Source organism: Penicillium antarcticum (genome assembly GCF_028974205.1).
Source record: "Penicillium antarcticum strain IBT 31339 chromosome Unknown utg000003l_segment0_segment0, whole genome shotgun sequence".
In the NCBI taxonomy this organism is placed as follows: domain Eukaryota; kingdom Fungi; phylum Ascomycota; class Eurotiomycetes; order Eurotiales; family Aspergillaceae; genus Penicillium; species Penicillium antarcticum.
This window is the reverse complement of record NW_026695301.1, coordinates 464,459-483,156: the sequence shown is the minus strand read 5'-3', so window position 1 is coordinate 483,156 and position 18,698 is coordinate 464,459. Positions and strand designations below refer to the sequence as shown.

At 46.6% G+C, this 18,698-nt stretch overlaps 8 protein-coding genes across 8 annotated transcripts; 4 read left to right on the top strand and 4 right to left on the bottom strand.

The window, feature by feature from the left end:
* Nucleotides 1-1,075: 1,075 nt before the first annotated feature.
* N7508_002891 (CFEM domain-containing protein) lies at nucleotides 1,076-2,665 on the bottom strand (the record flags this gene model as incomplete). Its single annotated transcript, XM_058460957.1, has 8 exons — nucleotides 1,076-1,350; nucleotides 1,409-1,476; nucleotides 1,533-1,915; nucleotides 1,970-2,037; nucleotides 2,090-2,126; nucleotides 2,183-2,367; nucleotides 2,415-2,550; nucleotides 2,615-2,665. The coding sequence occupies 8 exons, from the start codon at nucleotides 2,663-2,665 to the stop codon at nucleotides 1,076-1,078; spliced, it is 1,203 nt and encodes a 400-aa protein (XP_058321534.1).
* Nucleotides 2,666-4,072: 1,407 nt separating this feature from the next.
* On the top strand, nucleotides 4,073-5,667 carry N7508_002890 (peroxidase family protein; the record flags this gene model as incomplete). Its single annotated transcript, XM_058460956.1, has 6 exons — nucleotides 4,073-4,277; nucleotides 4,328-4,446; nucleotides 4,498-4,678; nucleotides 4,729-5,049; nucleotides 5,109-5,283; nucleotides 5,337-5,667. 6 exons carry the CDS (start codon nucleotides 4,073-4,075, stop codon nucleotides 5,665-5,667), a joined length of 1,332 nt encoding a protein of 443 aa, XP_058321533.1.
* Nucleotides 5,668-6,229: 562 nt separating this feature from the next.
* Nucleotides 6,230-6,871, bottom strand: N7508_002889 (GNAT family N-acetyltransferase; the record flags this gene model as incomplete). Its single annotated transcript, XM_058460955.1, has 1 exon — nucleotides 6,230-6,871. One exon carries the CDS (start codon nucleotides 6,869-6,871, stop codon nucleotides 6,230-6,232), a length of 642 nt encoding a protein of 213 aa, XP_058321532.1.
* A 1,250-nt stretch (nucleotides 6,872-8,121) lies between these two features.
* Nucleotides 8,122-10,100, top strand: N7508_002888 (alpha-amylase; the record flags this gene model as incomplete). Its single annotated transcript, XM_058460954.1, has 7 exons — nucleotides 8,122-8,158; nucleotides 8,223-8,630; nucleotides 8,690-9,285; nucleotides 9,416-9,436; nucleotides 9,488-9,710; nucleotides 9,766-10,018; nucleotides 10,076-10,100. 7 exons carry the CDS (start codon nucleotides 8,122-8,124, stop codon nucleotides 10,098-10,100), a joined length of 1,563 nt encoding a protein of 520 aa, XP_058321531.1.
* Nucleotides 10,101-11,564: 1,464 nt separating this feature from the next.
* N7508_002887 (MFS transporter) lies at nucleotides 11,565-13,611 on the top strand (the record flags this gene model as incomplete). The annotated part of the gene is made up of 6 exons (XM_058460953.1): nucleotides 11,565-11,619; nucleotides 11,671-11,864; nucleotides 11,925-12,338; nucleotides 12,402-12,777; nucleotides 12,846-12,893; nucleotides 12,950-13,611. 6 exons carry the CDS (start codon nucleotides 11,565-11,567, stop codon nucleotides 13,609-13,611), a joined length of 1,749 nt encoding a protein of 582 aa, XP_058321530.1.
* Nucleotides 13,612-14,132: 521 nt separating this feature from the next.
* On the bottom strand, nucleotides 14,133-15,324 carry N7508_002886 (uncharacterized protein; the record flags this gene model as incomplete). Its single annotated transcript, XM_058460952.1, has 5 exons — nucleotides 14,133-14,347; nucleotides 14,398-14,552; nucleotides 14,697-14,930; nucleotides 14,991-15,143; nucleotides 15,257-15,324. The coding sequence occupies 5 exons, from the start codon at nucleotides 15,322-15,324 to the stop codon at nucleotides 14,133-14,135; spliced, it is 825 nt and encodes a 274-aa protein (XP_058321529.1).
* A 125-nt stretch (nucleotides 15,325-15,449) lies between these two features.
* N7508_002885 (uncharacterized protein) lies at nucleotides 15,450-15,925 on the bottom strand (the record flags this gene model as incomplete). Its single annotated transcript, XM_058460951.1, has 3 exons — nucleotides 15,450-15,499; nucleotides 15,550-15,572; nucleotides 15,645-15,925. 3 exons carry the CDS (start codon nucleotides 15,923-15,925, stop codon nucleotides 15,450-15,452), a joined length of 354 nt encoding a protein of 117 aa, XP_058321528.1.
* Nucleotides 15,926-16,442: 517 nt separating this feature from the next.
* On the top strand, nucleotides 16,443-17,669 carry N7508_002884 (uncharacterized protein; the record flags this gene model as incomplete). The annotated part of the gene is made up of 5 exons (XM_058460950.1): nucleotides 16,443-16,518; nucleotides 16,568-17,025; nucleotides 17,095-17,221; nucleotides 17,269-17,340; nucleotides 17,398-17,669. 5 exons carry the CDS (start codon nucleotides 16,443-16,445, stop codon nucleotides 17,667-17,669), a joined length of 1,005 nt encoding a protein of 334 aa, XP_058321527.1.
* Between the last annotated feature and the right edge of the window lie 1,029 nt (nucleotides 17,670-18,698).

Here is an 18,698-nt window from a genome sequence, read left to right as displayed (position 1 = left end):
TGGTTTGTTTTTCTTAGCGGGTCGTATTCCTTAATATGTTACCAATTCGGTCTGATTCGGAAACTAGCTCAGGAGCTCCATACATGTGGAGGGGCCGGTCTCGTATTGACCTTGGCTATTGTCGTGGTTGTAAAACAGAGGAATATGCCTTCTTTTCACACTCATATTTCAATATTATCTGAAGGATTCGCTCGAGAGCTTCGAAAATAGTCAAAAGTGAAAGTGAAAGAGAAGTGAAAAAAGGCACCAGGTAGAGCAGATATAATGCATCAAGACGTTCAATACTTCATGACATTGTACAACATTCTCACTGCCAATGTATAGAGGATATACATTCTGTGCCGTTATTTGGGACACGGCAGTTACTGCCTAGTTAATAATTTTGCATTGCGCCTTGAGACCTTGTGCTGAGAGGCTAGCGCCTATCCCATGCCGTCTGACATGCCGATCTTATAACATTCAAGGCAAACGGTCCAACGGTGACGCTATACCGTTCTGAATTTTTGTGCTTTTGTTTGTTCAGGCCTGCAATTTATTATTGTGGGGAGGATGGTCTTTAGGGCGCCAATACTAAGCACACCCACCACCTCGGGACCGCTTTGCGCATGTTGAAATTAGGACCCATAAAGCCACGACGCCACAAAGCTACTAAGACATGTCCAAGTCAATGTGCGCTTGATGATCTAGATGTGTTGCTGGTCCACGTTTGGACTAGGCAAATGGGGGTTCAGGGGCACTTGAACCCCAAGAGCCCCTAAGTATTGCCGAAAATTTTACGAACAATACCCGTGAACATCAAAGTGTCAGTATTCTAGTAGGGACCTCCTTCCTTTTAGGCTTTCTAGGCAATCGGTATATTAGCTAACACTTTGCTCCATTTTTGAGAGATAAACACCATACCAAATGTTAAAGTCATGGTAACGGCATGCCAGCGGTACCTTTAACTCGTCCATAGATATTTTGATTGATGAAGTTTAAAAATTAGGTCTCATGTGCAGAGGTATTAAAGCTATAATTTATTCACATATCCAAGGCAAAGAGTTAAGCACACGCGCTCCGGAGAGAATCGTCACGCTTAATGATGTAGCCGGGTTTCACTAGAAGTGTCGATATCGTCAAGGGGGTAAAACTGCCGGTCCTCATTCTTGCTCTGCACGTGAGATCCTCCTTCAAATCGAGACCCGGTCCCAGGAGAACGAGAGTTCATGCCGTATGATTTGGCTTTTTCTGTATCACCAAATAATCCTGGAGAGACGCGACGTAGTAAAGAACGAATTGCAGGCAAACAGGCACAGATTACACCCACGTCTACTTCGACCGTACTCCAGTATCCAACACTCACATAGTCCCCTAGCAACTGTTAGTTGATCTGCTGTTTATCAAGCCAATAATCTTGAGGATTACTCACATGTCAAGTTTGTGGTGCTGGCAAAGTGAATGAGTGAATTCAGTCGCAGGATACTCACAAGAGTCACACTAAGCTTCAAATCAGTTTCAGATCTCACATAATTTGGTTGCTCACTAGAACGTACAAAATACCCAAACTGAACATGCACATCACGTATGCCTTCTTTCTCGTGGAAAGGTTTAGATTGTAAAGCTGTCGCAGAGGAAGAACCATGACCAATATATCAAGCACCATGTTGATTATTGCCGCAGCCCACCCCTGTGCATTGATATGATTGCATTGATAATTGCCCTCCCCGTCCCAATGGAGCCATGCGCCATGTAGTGGCCGACACTGGAACACCGAGATTAAAACAAAGGCAATCAAGTAACTCACATTCAACCCAATGACAATATAAGTTGCAGTGCGGAGGCGTCGGTCGGGAAAAATGCGGAGGTAGAAGCAGCAGATGGAGATCTTGGTTAATGGCAGAATGGACAGATAAATCAATTCATCCCAGAAGTAAATCTGCTTCCATTAGAAAGATAGACATTGCCTGGAGTACAATATTTGTGCACGAACATAGAGGATTCTGGTGACATTATCCAAAGGAATTGTCCACATGTCCTTTCCCAGCCCAGCGTCGGCCACTATCAACTGTAAGTAAAACAACATCGAACCAAGCAATCAACAGAAACATACAAACAACGGAAAGTGCAGATAGTGGAATAACGAGAGACTGGGATATGTAAGCGCCCAGAAAATTCATATTCTGTCAATTTCAGCCTTGCTTACCATCGTCAACATCATTGTCCAATCGTCCATGCCAAAAGTACCACCACAGCACCTTAGTCGTGCGACCATCCGAAGGATAAAGGCGATGAGTGCTAGGACGCCACCACCGACACCAAGGTATGAAACAAGCGCAGTTCTATCTCGAAGCGGAGCTCCACATGCGGAGGACGTGACATTTTTGGTAGCTTATTTGTTAGTAAATGTATTCAGCGTAATTGAGCGTTCATCTTACTCAGAGATTGACGGATAGTGCAGGTAGTGGCGACGCATCGCTCAAGAGTGGCAGTGTAGTTAACGTCCGTACATTGGCACTTTTGGTCAGTGAGAGTGCAGGAAGATTGCGGCAGTGAAACTTTCATGCACTCAAGCTTCACAATGTCAGGTTCTCTTTCCAGCTAATGATCAAGGTGACAGGGATATTTCAGTACTTACCGCACAGGAGGGGAGAGCAGCCGCCAGTTTCTCCAGTTGTTCCTGTTGCATTTTTTGGGCAGTTTCCGCTATCACAGAGATCGCAAAAAAAGCAGCAACTGCAGGAAAGAAACGCATTGTCGGTTTGATGCTGGCGGGTGAGGATTGATCTAATTATGACCAGTAGCATCCGGAGCCAGCAGACTGGAGCTTCTAAGGATAGTAATCCTTGGTTTAAATGAGAGATCCAAATGCAGCAGTCTGATGGGACTTTTAGAATTCTATACCAAAGGCATGTTTATTTTCGCTGGGAAATTAAGCTCCAAGCTTGGCGAGCACTAGATCACTCTCCTCTGACTGTGACAAGCTACCACAATAATCTATCCCTGTCGATCGTACAACTTTTGCGGGAAGTTGAGGTTGTTCAGACCCCCATAAGTTTATGACTACGCCGATATACCCCTGTATGGTTTGGGTCAAGTCCACCCAGGGCGATTTAAATATGCCCTGAAACAATGGATTGTAGGTAAATTAAGATCTGCGTGCTATACGAACCTTCTCCAGTTCATTGTCAGCCGTTCAACGTTCTAGGGCTTGATGGCCCAAACTGGGTCAGGAGCCGAGCTGACACGGCTCCACGAGCCCGGGATTTTTAATGAGCCGCTGATCTGCAGTATTTTGACACTTCACCCCCACTGGAGGCTGGGCAATTCCCACCAAACAAGATCTTGGCTTTACGCCGCAGTGTTCCAATTGACCCTACTGATTTTTTGCTAAGGGGCACAACCCAACCGGAAGGGACCGAGTGGGCCTCCGCCTGCTGCCCATTCAAGCAATTGATCGACTCTATATTGCCCGCGACCCGCATGCCTTCAAAACCCCAGCAGGGTCCCTGATCGGCACTGTCAACAACGTACTAGTCATTAGTTTACCAAAATCAGCCAGGAAATTCCCCAACATGATCGAATCAACGTCAAATGAATGCTCACTTTCCAGCCGCAGCATGGCCATAGATATAGCATGTTTGAATGTCGGAGGCTTGTGCATTACCGAATATGTCGGATCTCTGGCGGGAACAGACCCATTGTGATCCCCTCTGGTTGTGCCTAACTGGTACAAAGCGGAGTGTTGGGGGGCCTTTGCTGGTGTTAGGTGGGGCGCCAATTTGCAACGTGCACTATTTCTCTGTAATATTGTAAGCCATTTTACTGAGAGTTTGGTTTTCCCTAGGGCATTGCTGAAAATATTTTTGAACTGGTTCTATGTGCTGATACGGGCCATTCAGGGGCCATGAATTGATCAGCATAGGTAAAATTTGGAATTTTACAAAGGCGCAGGCACATGGTAGTTAGTGCATATCTATTCGACACATGCCACAATTCCAGAATACTTTACTTCTTCAACGTTTCAAAGTTTTTACTTCCCAGAGGTTTGTTGGCATCGGTAGATCTAATCCGAGGTCAATTCGTTTCAATTGTCATGCGTGTCTTCGCTCTTGGGCAGTTGGTCTGCTCATTCTCACTTGTCACCCTTGTGGCAGGATTTCCGGGAGCAGACACCCACCATGGTAACTCAGCTCATCGCGGGCTACACAAGAGGTGTCCATATGCCCAAGATCATGAGCAGCCGAAGGTAGAACATGACAAGCGTTTTCTCCTCGATTTGATGGATTTGCCTGTGGATGGTAAGAGAGGACCCACTGTCATGCTTCAACTGGTAATAACAAAAGTCTAGTCACTGGCGAACATGCCTTCCATCCACCGAACTTTGAGAATGGTGACCAGCGTGGCTCTTGCCCAGGTCTCAACGCGCTGGCAAACCATGGATATATTCCACGAAATGGTGTTGTATCTGTAGGTCATCAGCTAACTGGCCTCCGTCAAGCACGAGCTAACGGAAAAAAGTTTGCCAAAGTCATTCCAGCAATCAATGAGGTTTACGGCATGGGTGTCGATCTAGCTACTGTCCTTGCAATCATGGGCACCGTCTGGACTGGGGACCCGCTGTCCCTCGATCCGAGCTTCTCCATCGGCGGCCGCGATACAGGCGTCAACAACCTTCTGAATAATCTAGGGGGAATTTTAGGTCAAAGTTTCTCTCTTAAATATCAAACCTGTTTACTGACCTTTGTGTAGGTGAACCCCAAGGCCTGATTGGGTCTCACAACTTCATCGAAGCCGACTCCTCCAACACGCGTGACGATCTCTACGTGACAGGCAACAATTATGCACTCAACATGGACAAATTCATGTCCTGGTATAATATGTCCATGGACGGTAATTTCGATATGGATCTTATGGCTGAGCGCGCAAGTCTCCGGTTTGAGGAGACTATCCAAACCAACCCCAACTTCTACTATGGACCTGTTACTGGCCTTGTTGCGCGAAATGCTGGTTATATCTTCCCCGGTCGGCTTTTCCGAAACCACTCGCGTGAGAATCCTGAGGGAGTATTGAGTATGTTATTGTGATGGTGATATCACCTCCAGAGTCCAGGTTTGCTAATTGTCCCTCAGCCAAGGACCACATCCGAAGCTTCTACGGAATTTACGGGGAGGAACACAACTTGACGTATCGGGAAGGATGGGAAAGAATCCCGGAGAACTGGTACAAGACCCCGGTTGACTATGGTCTGATTCAGCTCAACTTGGACACAATTGACTGGTTTGGCAAATACCCGCAGCTTGGAAGGTAACTCTTCCCTCTTGTCCATTTTACACGTGAAATCTAACGAGTATGTGCAGCGTTGGAGGCAATACTGGTTCTGTGAACAGTTTTGCTGGCGTTGATCCCGCCGATCTGACAGGCGGCGTACTCAACCTGGCAACTCTGCTCGAGGGTAACAATCTGCTTTGCTTTGTGTTTGAAGTGCTGAAATTCGCCAGCCCCAGTGCACTTTCTGGGCTATACAAGACCATTTCTGAGCCGCTAGAATTTATCACCAACGTTCTCTCTGTCCCTTTGTTGAACATGACTTGTCCTGCGTTCCAGGATCTTCAGATTGGAGGCAAGCCAATTTGGGAAGCCCTTCAAAACGACTTCCCTGGTGCTATGAAAAGCGAGCGTGCTTTTTAAACATATGTATGCATATTTCCTTTGACTGCTTGCTACCTTAGTTATAATAGGTTCTTTATCTCTCAATTCAGACAGTCTATTGCCAACGCGATCTGCCTGTACCCCTGCTGATGAGGTGTCAAATACCAAGAAAAGTTGCTTTTCCGAGTGATTTTGGCAACATTGAACAACATTTTCGAGTCCTCATCTTTTGCATGACGCCTTTATGAAGTAATCGAGAGACAGCCTCATTGTGTGCAACTTGAATTATCGATGCATTCGATCCTGTTGGCCATGAAAATTATCTCAAACCTTTCGCGCATTCATAACGACCGGCTTATCAAAAAAAAAAAAAAAAAAAAAAACCAAAGTTTAGTATCCAATCACGCGACCCTACTACTGTCAAGACAATCTGTGAATTTTCCCAAGTAGGCGTATGATATAGTGAAGCTGAAGCCGAAGCGGAGGTATTTGTATACTATATTGATTCCCGATTCCCAGACCGTCTGTATGACCTGAGCTCTATCTCCCTAGCCCTGCATATAAATCCAGTTATACAAGACTGCACTGCTCACATCACTACTCAGTTCTTTTCTACTCCCCGCAGTGTCTCCCATTCATGCTCGAGCATAGAAAAGAGAATCACATCGTGCCAAGCACGAAGGTGATAGATAGCCTCGCGTTCGCGGCCATCTTGCACAAAGCCCAATTTTCTGTAAAGTTTTACGGCGTTTTCATTATAAGAAAAGGCAGCTAGACCAACCCTGTGAGCCCCGGCATATCGAAATGCCCAATCCAGTCCCCAGTTGATAGCTTCTCCGCCATACCCTTTGCCGCGGAAACCCGGCGCGAGCGATATGCCCAACATCACATTGCGGTGATGGCTCGTGTCTGGGCCAAGGTGGTTGAAAAGGCCTACATGTCCAATGGGCTTTGCTCTGGCCACCTCATCGTTAGATGGATATTCCGAATCATCTTTGGGGTGGCCCTCTGGTTGAAGGCATATCAGAACGCCTAACATGGAATCATGAAACATTTTCACAAACGCTTCAGTGGATTGCGAATGTGATGGCCGTGGTAATCGATCCGTGCTCATGACTTGGATGGTATGATCGTTGAGAATTTGTTGTTTTAAAAACGCCTTGTCCTCTTCATTGTCCTCGAAAGCTCGGTAGACGAGGCGCTTAGACATGAAGATGTGCTCTGGGGTGTAGGTTAATGCCATGTTGAAAGTGAGCAGGTCCGAGGGTAGAATTTCCGATATGCTTTGGTTTTATTTCTAGTTCGGCTGCCTGGGCAGGAGATATCCAGTATAAGAAGGCTGCTCCGACGAAGATGACCGAAGATGACCGGTTTTCCCGCCCTAGAACTGATTGGGACCCCGACTGCCAAACACCAAATCAGTACTACCTTGTCTCATTTACAGTCACAAATGGCTTAAATCCAGCAATTTGTTTGGCCATCATGTAGAGATTCCCAATTTTGTACATAGTGCCCACCTCTTTCGAAAGGGCAGTGACAATCTCCTTGGCCCTCCGGACCCTAGATAGCAAACTCAGGCGCTAGAGAAACAGTCATAGTGAGTCATGATAGGCTTCTCGAATTGGCTTCTTCTGCGGGCTATGCGTTGAGGGTGTACAACTCAAACTTTGTTCCGATAATCAGTAACGCATGTCGGCATCGTATATTACGGCTTAGATATTTTCGTCTTGAAGTTGGAATGGAATTTCTGGGGAACATCAGGGTTGAGTGCTTCACTAGATTCCTAGAGACGCTGTGACTTTCATTTTACTGTCATGCCACTAGCGATCACTACCTCTTTATATCAAGGCTAAGAGCTTTACGGTACTGTTCTACGGTCGGAAAATGTTCCAAACGGAAAGGCGCTATTATTTTCAGTTCTCGGGGCTTGTAATGGCAATCAGGATAATAGAGAGAGACTGTTTGCATTACTCCTCCTTTCCGACTCCTTTGTTCTTTGAATCCAGAGCGGCTAAGACATACGTTCGAGATAGTAATCCACGCGTCTATTACGCTTCATATGTAACACTGCTAGCTCGCAGTAGCTATCAGTATATATTTCAGTCAAATGTCGGTATGGAGGCTGTCTGGTCATGCATTATGTCTCACAAAAGAAATACATATTCGACACGCCAGGAAAATTATGAGAATACAAAGATTTTACCAGGGGATTAGGGATTGACCTCTTTTTTTAACACTCTGTTTACAAGGAAATTTCCCACTTGACCTATGAAAAAATAGCCCATCAGATCCGTGACCACGGAATTTCATTGCACAGCAGGTGTTCCAGTGTTACTTCAGTTCCGCCTAGCACTGACATTAAAGACGTTGTCCAACGTCGGCACAATAAAAAGGGCTTCTCTTCATTTATTTGCATATCCTGCAACGATCTTGCTCTTGATCATGAAATGGACCATTGAAAAAATGCTGTCATTCTTGAGCTGTTGCCTAAAGATGCGAAGACGGCCCAGGAAATGGCGCGAAATCGAAGGTTAGCTTTATTGTTTGGTGACCAAGCTAATCAGACTTGCTCCAGCTCAATGACCTGAATTTAGATGCCGTGTTTCTGTCTGAAAATGAAGCACAGGGGGGTCATTCCGAGAATACTCTCATGATGCAGGGCTTCGAATGGCACGTGCCGGCCGACCAACTTCATTGGCAACGCCTCCGCAAGGCACTACCAGACCTCAAGGATATCGGAGTTGACAACATTTGGATTCCTCCTGGATGTAAAGGGATGGATCCGACGGGAATTGGATACGACATTTATGATTTGTACGATCTTGGCGAATTTGATCAGAAAGGAAGCAGGGCGACACGATGGGGTCCGAAGGAGGACTTGGAGGAACTGGTCCATACTGCGCAAAAGATGTCCATTGGAATTCATTGGGACACAGTCCTGAACCAAAAAGCCGGAGCCGACTCGACAGAAAGTTTTGCAGCAGTCAAGGTAGACCCAGAAGGTATGACTAGTTCCTTATAAACAGCTCCAGCGTCGATAACAATGCTGATATGATGGTAGATAGAAACAGGGAGATTTCACAACCCGAGTACATCGATGGCTGGGTAGGATTTGAGTTTCCCGGCCGCGGTACCAAGTACAGCTCAATGAAATATCACTGGCAGCATTTCACAGGTGTGGACTGGAACCAGAAACACAACGAGCATGCGATTTATAAAACAGTTGGTCCGAACAAAGATTGGGCGAAGTATGTTAGCGATGAACGCGGTAACTATGACTACCTGATGTTCGCCAATCTCGATCACTCCGATCCAGAAGTTCGAGCTGATATTCTGAGATGGGGGGAGTGGATCGGCACCGAGTTACCACTAAGTGGAATGCGAATAGACGCAGCAAAACACTACTCCGCATCCTTTCAGAAAGAGTTCTTCTATCACCTGCGAAACACAGTCGGTGCTGATTATCTTTTGATGGGAGAGTACTGGAGGGGAGAAGTTGGTCTACTTTTGGGATATCTCAAATTCATGGATCATGAGGTGTCTTTGTTTGACGTTCCACTTCTGGGACGGTTTACTGCCATTTCAAAGATGGCCGGTGGTGATTTGCGGAAGATCTTTAAGGGAACGTTGGTTGAACAGAGTCCGGAACATGCCATAGTAAGACTCAGTCGCGATGCGGAAACTACTTAAGCCTGACCGGTATGCAATGTTCAGACATTTGTCGGCAATCATGATACTGTGGGCACCTACTGCTTAATAGATTTGAACGCCGCTGACATGCATTTAGCAACCAGGACAATCATTAGAGGTGACCTGTCCTCAGCCAAAAGATCTAGAACCTAGCTGACAGCTCTTGCAGACTGCCATTGCACCATTCTTTAAGTCACTGGCGTATTCATTGATACTTCTTCGAAAACAGGGACAGCCCTGTCTCTTTTATGGTGACCTGTATGGGATCAACGGTGGACCAGAGCCCCAGTACGGTTCATCCTGTCACGGCAGACTTCCAATTCTTACTCGCACCCGAAAGTTGTTTGCCCATGGCGAACAGCGGGACTACTTCAATCGACGGAACTGCATCGGTCAGTACGGTCTCATGCCATTAAATTATGGTTTTCCTTCTTACGTGAACTTCAGGGTTTGTTCGATATGGCAACTATAGATACCCTTTCGGTCTTGCTTGTGTTCTCAGCAACGGCCCCTCTTCATACAAGCGCATGTTCATTGGCCTTGAACACGCCGGCGAGATGTGGACCGACATTTTGCAGTGGCGAGATGAAACGGTGTTGATTGATCGCTTCGGCCATGGAATCTTCCCGGTGGCTGCTATGAGTGTCAGCGTTTGGGTCAACTCGAGAGCGGAAGGGAGATGTCATCTCCAGCGTCCTTTGTGAGTGGTTAACGCTCTGTAAACAAATTGTTCAAATTAACTATTGAAATGCGACAGTAACGAGAATATATACAATTTGTGATGGCCCAAGGGCACAGAGCTGCATTGGCCGATGTTTAGATGGCCATTGGCATAAACATTTAATTGTCGGCTCTTCGGAGGCAATTTTTGATGGGACTCATGCAGTATCCTGTTATAAAGAGGGATTAGGGCAATGTTGAAAGTTTTCGGATAATTCCCGCACTAGAAGAAATACTTAAAATCTAAACAATGTCGCAGTTAAGGCATTGCTTGGCGGGCAAAATTTTCAATCGTTCGTGTGCTGGTATTGTCCGGCTAGGTTTTCAGGCATCCGCATTCCTTACAATTATCGTCCCCTTGGCTAAAGCTATAATCCCCCAGGACCCGGCCCTTCATTTTGTATAGTAAACAAATGATTGTATATGTATTTGTGTGGCTTGCTAGCTTTTTGAGTTTTCACTTTGGGAGATCAGATCGGCCAGAAGTCCGAAGTCCGAACGCGTCGGGACGCGCAACCGGGAATGAGATCGAAGAATTCTGGCTTGGCAAGGGTTGCCGGCTCCAGCCCAATAGCAAACGACTGGGTTGGGTAAAGGCTTGCGTATCAACAATAACCAGAAGATCCTCCGCAATTTCCAAAGACGGCGTTCATAAGGAGTGGACCCTATCGGACACTATCCCGAGGACCCAATGACTCAGACCAAGCTGTGCGCAATACCCCGTTCCCGATCATTCCCCAGAATTGGCGCGTCCCCGCTAAACTCATTGCCTGGTAAGAGTTGGCCATGGCTCAATCAAGCGCATGTAGTCCTCGTGCTATATCATGGGAACGGGCGCTTGCCTGGGTCTGTCACGTTAGTTCAACTAACGTGACAGGGAAGCTCCTGAGGGCGATTGTCGACACAAGACCGATTGATTGATAAGCAGGCTTTGACCCCTTACAACTTGAAGCATTCAAGCCCAAGTGATCAGATGCATGCAGTCAAAAGAAATGTGCGTCAAATTCTTGCTGGCTTCACCTTCGCCCGCTTGCCTTGGGTGTTTCGCAAACAACATAAGCTGGCCTATCTCGATCACTGCATGCTGATGAATTGTGCAAGCTGCCATGTGATAATGCATATAGTAGCATCCTGAGTTGCCACTTGGGAAATCCACAGAGTCTTGGCTTCTGTTTTCCGCCCAAAAGTTGGGGAAGAAGCCGTCCTAACCGAGCCAGATCTGGTACTTGGCTGATCAACATCACCAGATACCTATTTTGATTGGAGGAACTAGACCCTTTTCTCATTGTATTAACCAGAATCGTTTCGCACACAGACTTCATTTGTCAAACTAAGTGCTTCGAGGCAGAACCTGCCTGACGGATGTGGGTACCGAATCCACATGAAGATGAATCTAATTTGTCTGACTCAAACCTCAAATGGGCCCCTTGGGGGTGGGTTTTTTTCACCTTGACACTTTATAACTCTTGTGCCCCGCCTGTTGGTCTACAAATCACCGATTTGATGGGCGAGCTAAGGCCATCACGATGTCGGACCACTTTACTGCCGAGGAGAACATGCAAAAGGTCATGTCAACAACAGGTCTGTCCTTGCTTTATATTATAGGGGTCAAATTCTAAATTTGCTGCATAGAGGACATAGAGATGCCATCCAATGAGTCACAACACAGCTCACGCAATTCTGAGGATCAACACTCAGAATTCAACCATGAGCCCATCCAGGAGCGGTATGGAAATCCTTCATACTCGCGGTTTTGTCGTGTGGCTTCAAAAACCATTGTCTCTTTCGGGCAGAATGACCCAGAAAATCCCGTAAATTGGGGAAAGGTATGTTTCAACGGGCTCAAGGCCAGAGCCTGAAACACTCAGTTACTAATACTCCGATAGAAGAGAAAGTTCTTAGTCCTCGCATCTGGTGTCATGCAGGTCATGAACAGCACGATTGGTTCATCGATCTGTAGCAACGCCATCCCTCAAATCGCCGAAGAATTTCACATCACAAACCAAGCAGCCCTTGTATTACCAATCTCCATCTTCCTAATCGGTTACATCTTGGGACCTCTACTATGGGGACCAAGCTCTGAGTACTTCGGCCGGAAGCCACCTTTGCTTATAGCTTATTGTGGCTTCATGATTTTCACACTAGCTTGCGCAGTGGCAGATTCATATACCTCATTGCTTATCTTCAGATTACTCAACGGTATGGTGGCCTCGGCGCCTATTGCCACTGTCGGTGGACTGTTTGCCGACGTACATGACGATCCCACGCTCAGAGGTCGCTTGATGGCATACTTCATGGCCGTAAGATTTCTTCTTTTTGCGTATGCCGATTTGCTCCGAGTTCAGAAACTAACTTTCGCACAGTGCACAACCTTTGGACCAATCATCGGACCCTGGGTATCTGGATTTGTTGCCGTCGTTAGCTGGCGGTGGTGTTTCTGGATCGGCCTTATTTGCTCAGGAGCGACTTTCCCGTTGGTCATCTTCATGCCTGAAACCTATGGGCCCGTGATACTGAAGCGTCGCGCGAAAAAACTTCGCAAAGATACTGGTAACTCGAGCATCGTGTCTCCATTGGATGTGGAGAGCCGCAACCTGCGAGAAATGTTCCTCATCACGATCTCACGCCCTTTCCGCATGATTATGCACGAGTACATCGTTTCTTTGAGTTCTCTGTATCTTGCGCTTGCATACGCGATTTTCTACCTTTACTTCGAGGCCTACCCTATCATTTTTCAAGGTTGGTGATCTATGCCCAATACCACTTGCTGTCGTGTTTGGTAGGAAGGGCTAAAAAATCTCTCACAGGCATCTACAAAATGAGTCCTGGTGTCTCCGGTCTGATGTTCTTGCCAAGTGAGTGTCAACAGTTAATCAGGCCCCGGAAACGTTTATTTACCTTATTTTTATAGTTGGTATTGGTGCCATCCTTGCATGCGGAGTTTTCTTGTGGTACGACGGCTACCTAGCACGAGCAAAAGCCCGCAACGCCGAATGGGCCTTCATCGAAGAATACCGAAGACTCCCTCTCGCCTGCATTGGAGGACCGCTCTACGTTATTTCCTTGTTCTGGGTAGGATGGACATCCTCGCCAAATATTCACTGGGTGGTACCATTTCTCTCCGGAATTCCCTTCGGAATGGGCTATCTCCTAATTTTCATGGCCATGCTCAACTATCTTACGGACGCCTACGAAACTCTCTCTGCAAGTGCACAATCCGCTGCAAGCTGCACGCGGAGTATCCTAGGAGCCGTGATTCCTCTGGCTGCCAAGCCAATGTTCGACCGTCTCGGCGTGGCTTGGGCTTGCAGTCTTATTGCATTCCTCAGCCTGGCTGTCTCTGTTATCCCCTTTGCCTTTATCCGATATGGTGACCGGATCAGAGCTAACAGCAAGTTCTGCCAGGAACTCAAGCGCCTTAAGCAGGTTGAACGACTGGAACTGGAACGAGAGGAGCGTCTTGCTAATGGCTCTGATGAACTCAAACCTGTTCCGTCGTGCAATACCAGTCGTTCGATAACGAGAATCGATACTGCCCGCAGCCACGCTGACAAGGCGTCGATCATTTGTTAGATCGATTGCAGTTTTCGTTACCCACATATAATTCCAGTCCACGCTCTTCGCATGTGTGCCTATCTAGGATCTGCCAACAGGTTTTACTTTTGATTTCCATCTCTATCGTTCTGGCGACGCAAAAGTTTTCACAATTTCTATCATGAGGTGACACGGACTACATACTTATTCTTTAATTTTTATCAGAACAGGAACCGGCTAGATGATACTAGGGCTACCAAAAGTTGCATGGGCGTTCAAATGGTCTTTTCTTTGCCACATGACCGATCTTCCCCCATATTTGAAACTCTAGGGCATACCAGATACTATTCAGACATCATATTATTGCATCAGGCAAGCATTGAGTAATAATGAAATTGACTTTAATACCTGCTTATCTGCAACTTGTCTCGTGTACCTTATCCCCGGTCCATATCTGTACGTACTTGGCCATCTTACTCCTTCTTCAATCCTACCTTCCCAACCTTCCGCAACCCCCAGGCCCCAACGCCACATGCCGCCACCATCAACCCAAAACATGTTCAAAATACGGCTCTATAACCGGTCACCAGTGCTTCCGGTGAGCCTTTGCTTGAATATATGGAGCCTTGAGTGACACCCGCGGAGATGATGGCGAAGATGGTCAGTCCAATAGATGTTCCAAACTGTGCGATCGTATTGAATACTGCACCGGCAAGTCCCTGCGTCTTCGGAGTAAATGCATCGGTGATGATCAAGTTCGCAACTGTGAAAATGACTATGTCCGATTGTCAGTGAACCCTCAATTCGCGAAACCGAGAGACCTACCATCTGTGGAAAGAGGACCAAGCAGCATGGCCCAAAAAGCGCAATACCACCACGACCAGCTCGGATTAATGATGGCCATCAGGAGCGGAGAGCCAGCACTCAGTACTGTGCTAACCAGCACCAGATGGTTGCGTGCAAGCGATGAACTGAAAGTCCTGTATCCACATTCAGCACGATGCCAATGATGATTTTTGGCAAGAAGCGAAGTGCAGCCTGGAAGGCAGATAGGTTTTGCACCTCTTGGAAGCTGTTAACCTTTTTAGAACCGACATCCACATATGACGTTGACCAGCACTTACAAAAGACTAAGAATTGTTTCCATTCCGTTCAAGACTGCCCAGGACAATAGGACCATAGCGCAGACGGAAGCAAAAGCGGTTTTCTTCCACAAGGAGTTCGGGATCAATGCGGGTTTGCCATTCTTCTCTCGCCAATTCATCCAAATCCAGAACGCAGGGATCATAATACCAGCAGCACAGAGCAAGGCAATATTTTCAGGTGTGCCAATGTTAGATGGACTATCCGTGATGGTGCTGCGAACCTAGTTAGTTGGGTTGATGAGAGGCACCCAATCATGGAAATAGTGGACCTACGCAAAGACATAAGAAATGATGCCCAAGCAAGCGCTGGATAAGACAATTCCAACCCAGTCAATATCCGAGCTAAATCTGTGCCAAGATATTGGTCCTCGCTCTGCATCCTTTGGCAGCTTGAAAAGTTCAAAATTGCAAGGGTCAGGGCCGTTCCTGCACAGAGATAGTAACCGAATCCCCAACCTAGAGAGGTAGCTTGGAAAAGGCCACCAAGAACAAGTGCACCTGAAAATCCGAGAGGTTGACCAAGTCTGAGACAAGCAAACCCGATATTTTGACGTCTTCCAGCTGGCATGGAATCTGTCAAGATGCTGAAAGCCGTCGGAAGACACATTGATGTTGCGATGCCTTGGAATGTACGAAATACAATTATTTGAATGCCTGTCTGGGCTACACCACATGCAAGAATAAATGATCCTTGGAGGAAACACCCGAAGATATTTATCCTCCGGTTGCCTATCAAGTCCACAATTGAGCCTGCGAGTAGAAGACAACATCCATTTGCAAGACTGGGATTGGTTAGATATTCACCATCTGAAGTTGGGAACTGGAGTCTCACGAGTAGACTGAGGCCGGCCTAAACTAGTTCAAGGTCTGGTTAGAATAGCTGAAAAATTGATTTTATGTGAATACCAACTTGATCGTCTCACTTACCAGGGCAATAGATTATCTGGCAAGTCCAAGTCAGCCGCAATGGTGGGTAATCCAACGGTCAATAACCCACCACTCATGCTGCCAACAAAGGTAATGCCGGAGAGGGTAGTGATTAAAATCACGGCATTGATGCGAGAAAGATCTCTGGGTCGTTGGCCGTAAGCGTTCCCTGTAGAGGTTTCTTCATTTGACAAATGACGCGTTGAAGATGCTTCTAGGCATTGGTGAAGTTGTCTATGTAGCATGGACGGTTGATTCAATTCATCAAGTTCCACACCCATTATGCCGACTTTGGTATGTACTGCTGTTTGAGACATGCCTTCAGTCCGATATTGAATACGAGTGACGTGACTGACTCCGATCCCTTATTTCGGGCAAGAATTGCAAACAAGCCGTAAAAATTCAGTCAAGAATCATATCTGACAATAAAAACAACCTTACAAGTCGAAACTTGGGGCATTACTCAGTGCGCCCTGAGAGTGACATGGCGGGGCCCGAATCCGGTGATATGCGCCAATCATGAAGTGCACGGAGAATTGAGGAAATGATTTTCTTGCGATGCTGGATCTGACTATTGAGTCGTGAGAAAATTTACATTCAAGTTTCAAAGCAATGACGAGGGCAGGGCCTTCATGTACAGTGACGGAGTTAAAGGAGATGCCGGAGTCTTAAAAGCGATACCGGAGACTTAGACTTTTGGTTGCCCGGTAAGCCCTCCCTATATAAACCACTTTTCGCTCAAGTCCAGGATACAAAAGAATCAAGTTTAATTCCAATATAAGCAACCCAATCATCACAATGACTAGCTGGTCGTGGTCCTCCACGGGTACTGAAGTCGTGCACGAATTTGAGGGGCGGATCAGAGGGCGGACATGTAAGATGAATCTCCCCCGCCTATTGAGTCCAGCTAACCTCAGAGATAGTCCTGATAACTGGACCAAGTGACGGAGGGATTGGTGCGGAAACTGCACTCTGTCTAGCATCGAAATCTCCATCAACTGTCATTCTTGCAGGCCGGGATCGCGTCAAAATCCAGCCGGTCATCGACAAAATTACTGAGATCAACTCAAATATCAAGGCAGTCTTTGTTTCCTTGGATCTAAGTGATCAATTCTCAATAAGAGCAGCCGCTGCAGAAATAAACGGTCATTTTGATCGCATTGATGTCCTCATCAACAATGCCGCCATCATGGCTTGTCCCTATGGCACGACCAAAGATGGGTTCGAGGTACAATTTGGAACAAATTTCCTGGGTCCTTTTCTATTAACTGGTCTTCTGCTCCCTAAGCTCCGCGCTGCTGGGCCGGGTGCGCGTATCGTCAACGTGAGCAGCTCCGCACATCGGTTTGAGGGTATTCGATTCGAAGATATAGATTTCGAGGTAAGTATGGCGAACATACGGAATTTTCTGCAACTGAATATTTTCTCATGATGGATCTTCTTTGGTTAGGGCGGTACTGCTTATGACACATGGAAAGCATATGGCCAGTCAAAGACAGCATTGATACTTATGGCCAACCACCTGGCAAGACGTATCCCAAGCAGAGACATTGCATCTTTTGCGATTCACCCAGGAAGTATGTGATAGCAAGAATTATGTGAGATCGTCTGTTAACAGTATTAGGTATCGCATCAGGTCTTCAACGTCATGTAGATTCAGAGTCAATATCTGATGCGCGAGTAAAGTCACAATCAAGTGCGTCAATGCTCCAACTTGCTATTCCAAACCAATATAGCTGATCAATTGCCCAAGTTACGGATTTTGAAGTTGCGGACCGGAAGACCCTTCAGCAAGGTTGCGCCACTACCCTCTTCGCCGCCCTGAACCCAGCCCTTGAAGGTGATGCTACATACCAGGTCAATATGGTTCTACCTGCTAACATTCCATCATTTTTAGATCTGTCTGGTTTATACTTCAGTGATTGTCAATTGAAAAACCCAGCGATTCATGCTTGCGGAGCAGAGACCGCCGATAGGCTGTGGCATCTAGGCGAACAGCTTCTTGGAGAAGACTTCAATTTGTAAAATATGGCATACTGTACATTGCAAAGGGGCCAATCGTTTCATGATACTTGGCATTACCAAGCCGAAAGCCAGTTTCAAGGATTAAATCTGCATCAGGCGTTTGACCAAGACCTTGATTCGTGCTACTGTCGCCTAAGTCCCTGTCACCCGATAATTTATGTATGATATAAGGAACAAACACTTCATATTCAGGGGCTCAAAACAGCCAGATCAAGTATCCTTGATTTATCTATCGACCGTTGAATAACGTCATACTCCCTCGAGGTACACAAGTGAGCATGACAAGTTTCCAAATTTGGCGTGGCTTGCGATTCGGCGAATCACTCAGACCAAATGTGACAGATACATCGGGCACAACGTGAGCACCAAGAACGTGGCTGATGAAAAAGTAATCCTCGTGGGCCACCACCCGTAAATACTGTACGAAATGCTGACAGATGCCCCTACCTTGCTTTATTTTCACGGATTCTGGCTGCAAACTGTGGCTTTTACTCTTTTATCCTCAAAGGCGCCCGATGAAATACTAATCTAAGAAACGCAGCCTTCCAACTAAACAAATATATCCAGCGCCGAAAGGTAACCTTGGCCAATCAAGGGATGCGGACGGCCACCCTCTCGGTCCAAACTGCCTTTCCGTCAGAGGCAGTTGCCGTCATTCAGAGAAAGGGACTGCCTCAGGGCAGCTGATCTCATCGTCTGTGCGTATTACCTAGAAAAAATTGAAAAAGGTTAGACTTCACGGACCCGATGGGACAATTGACAGAAGGCCCTTTGACAGGGTTGGCATGTATTGATCTCCACTCTAATCGTCGGTGCTAGGGCTAGAATCAGGGATAGGGGACAAGGCTAGGATCGGGAAGAGGTCTAGACTCTGCCCAGGAAGGGAAAGACTTGGACACGGCAAAGCAGATACAGTGATTGGCTGGGGTGTTTTAAAGTCGGAAACGGGTCAAGTAGGGACTAAACAAATAATTATGTATAAGATTCGATTGCCTCGTCTGGTTATGAATGAAATGCGCAAACAAATGG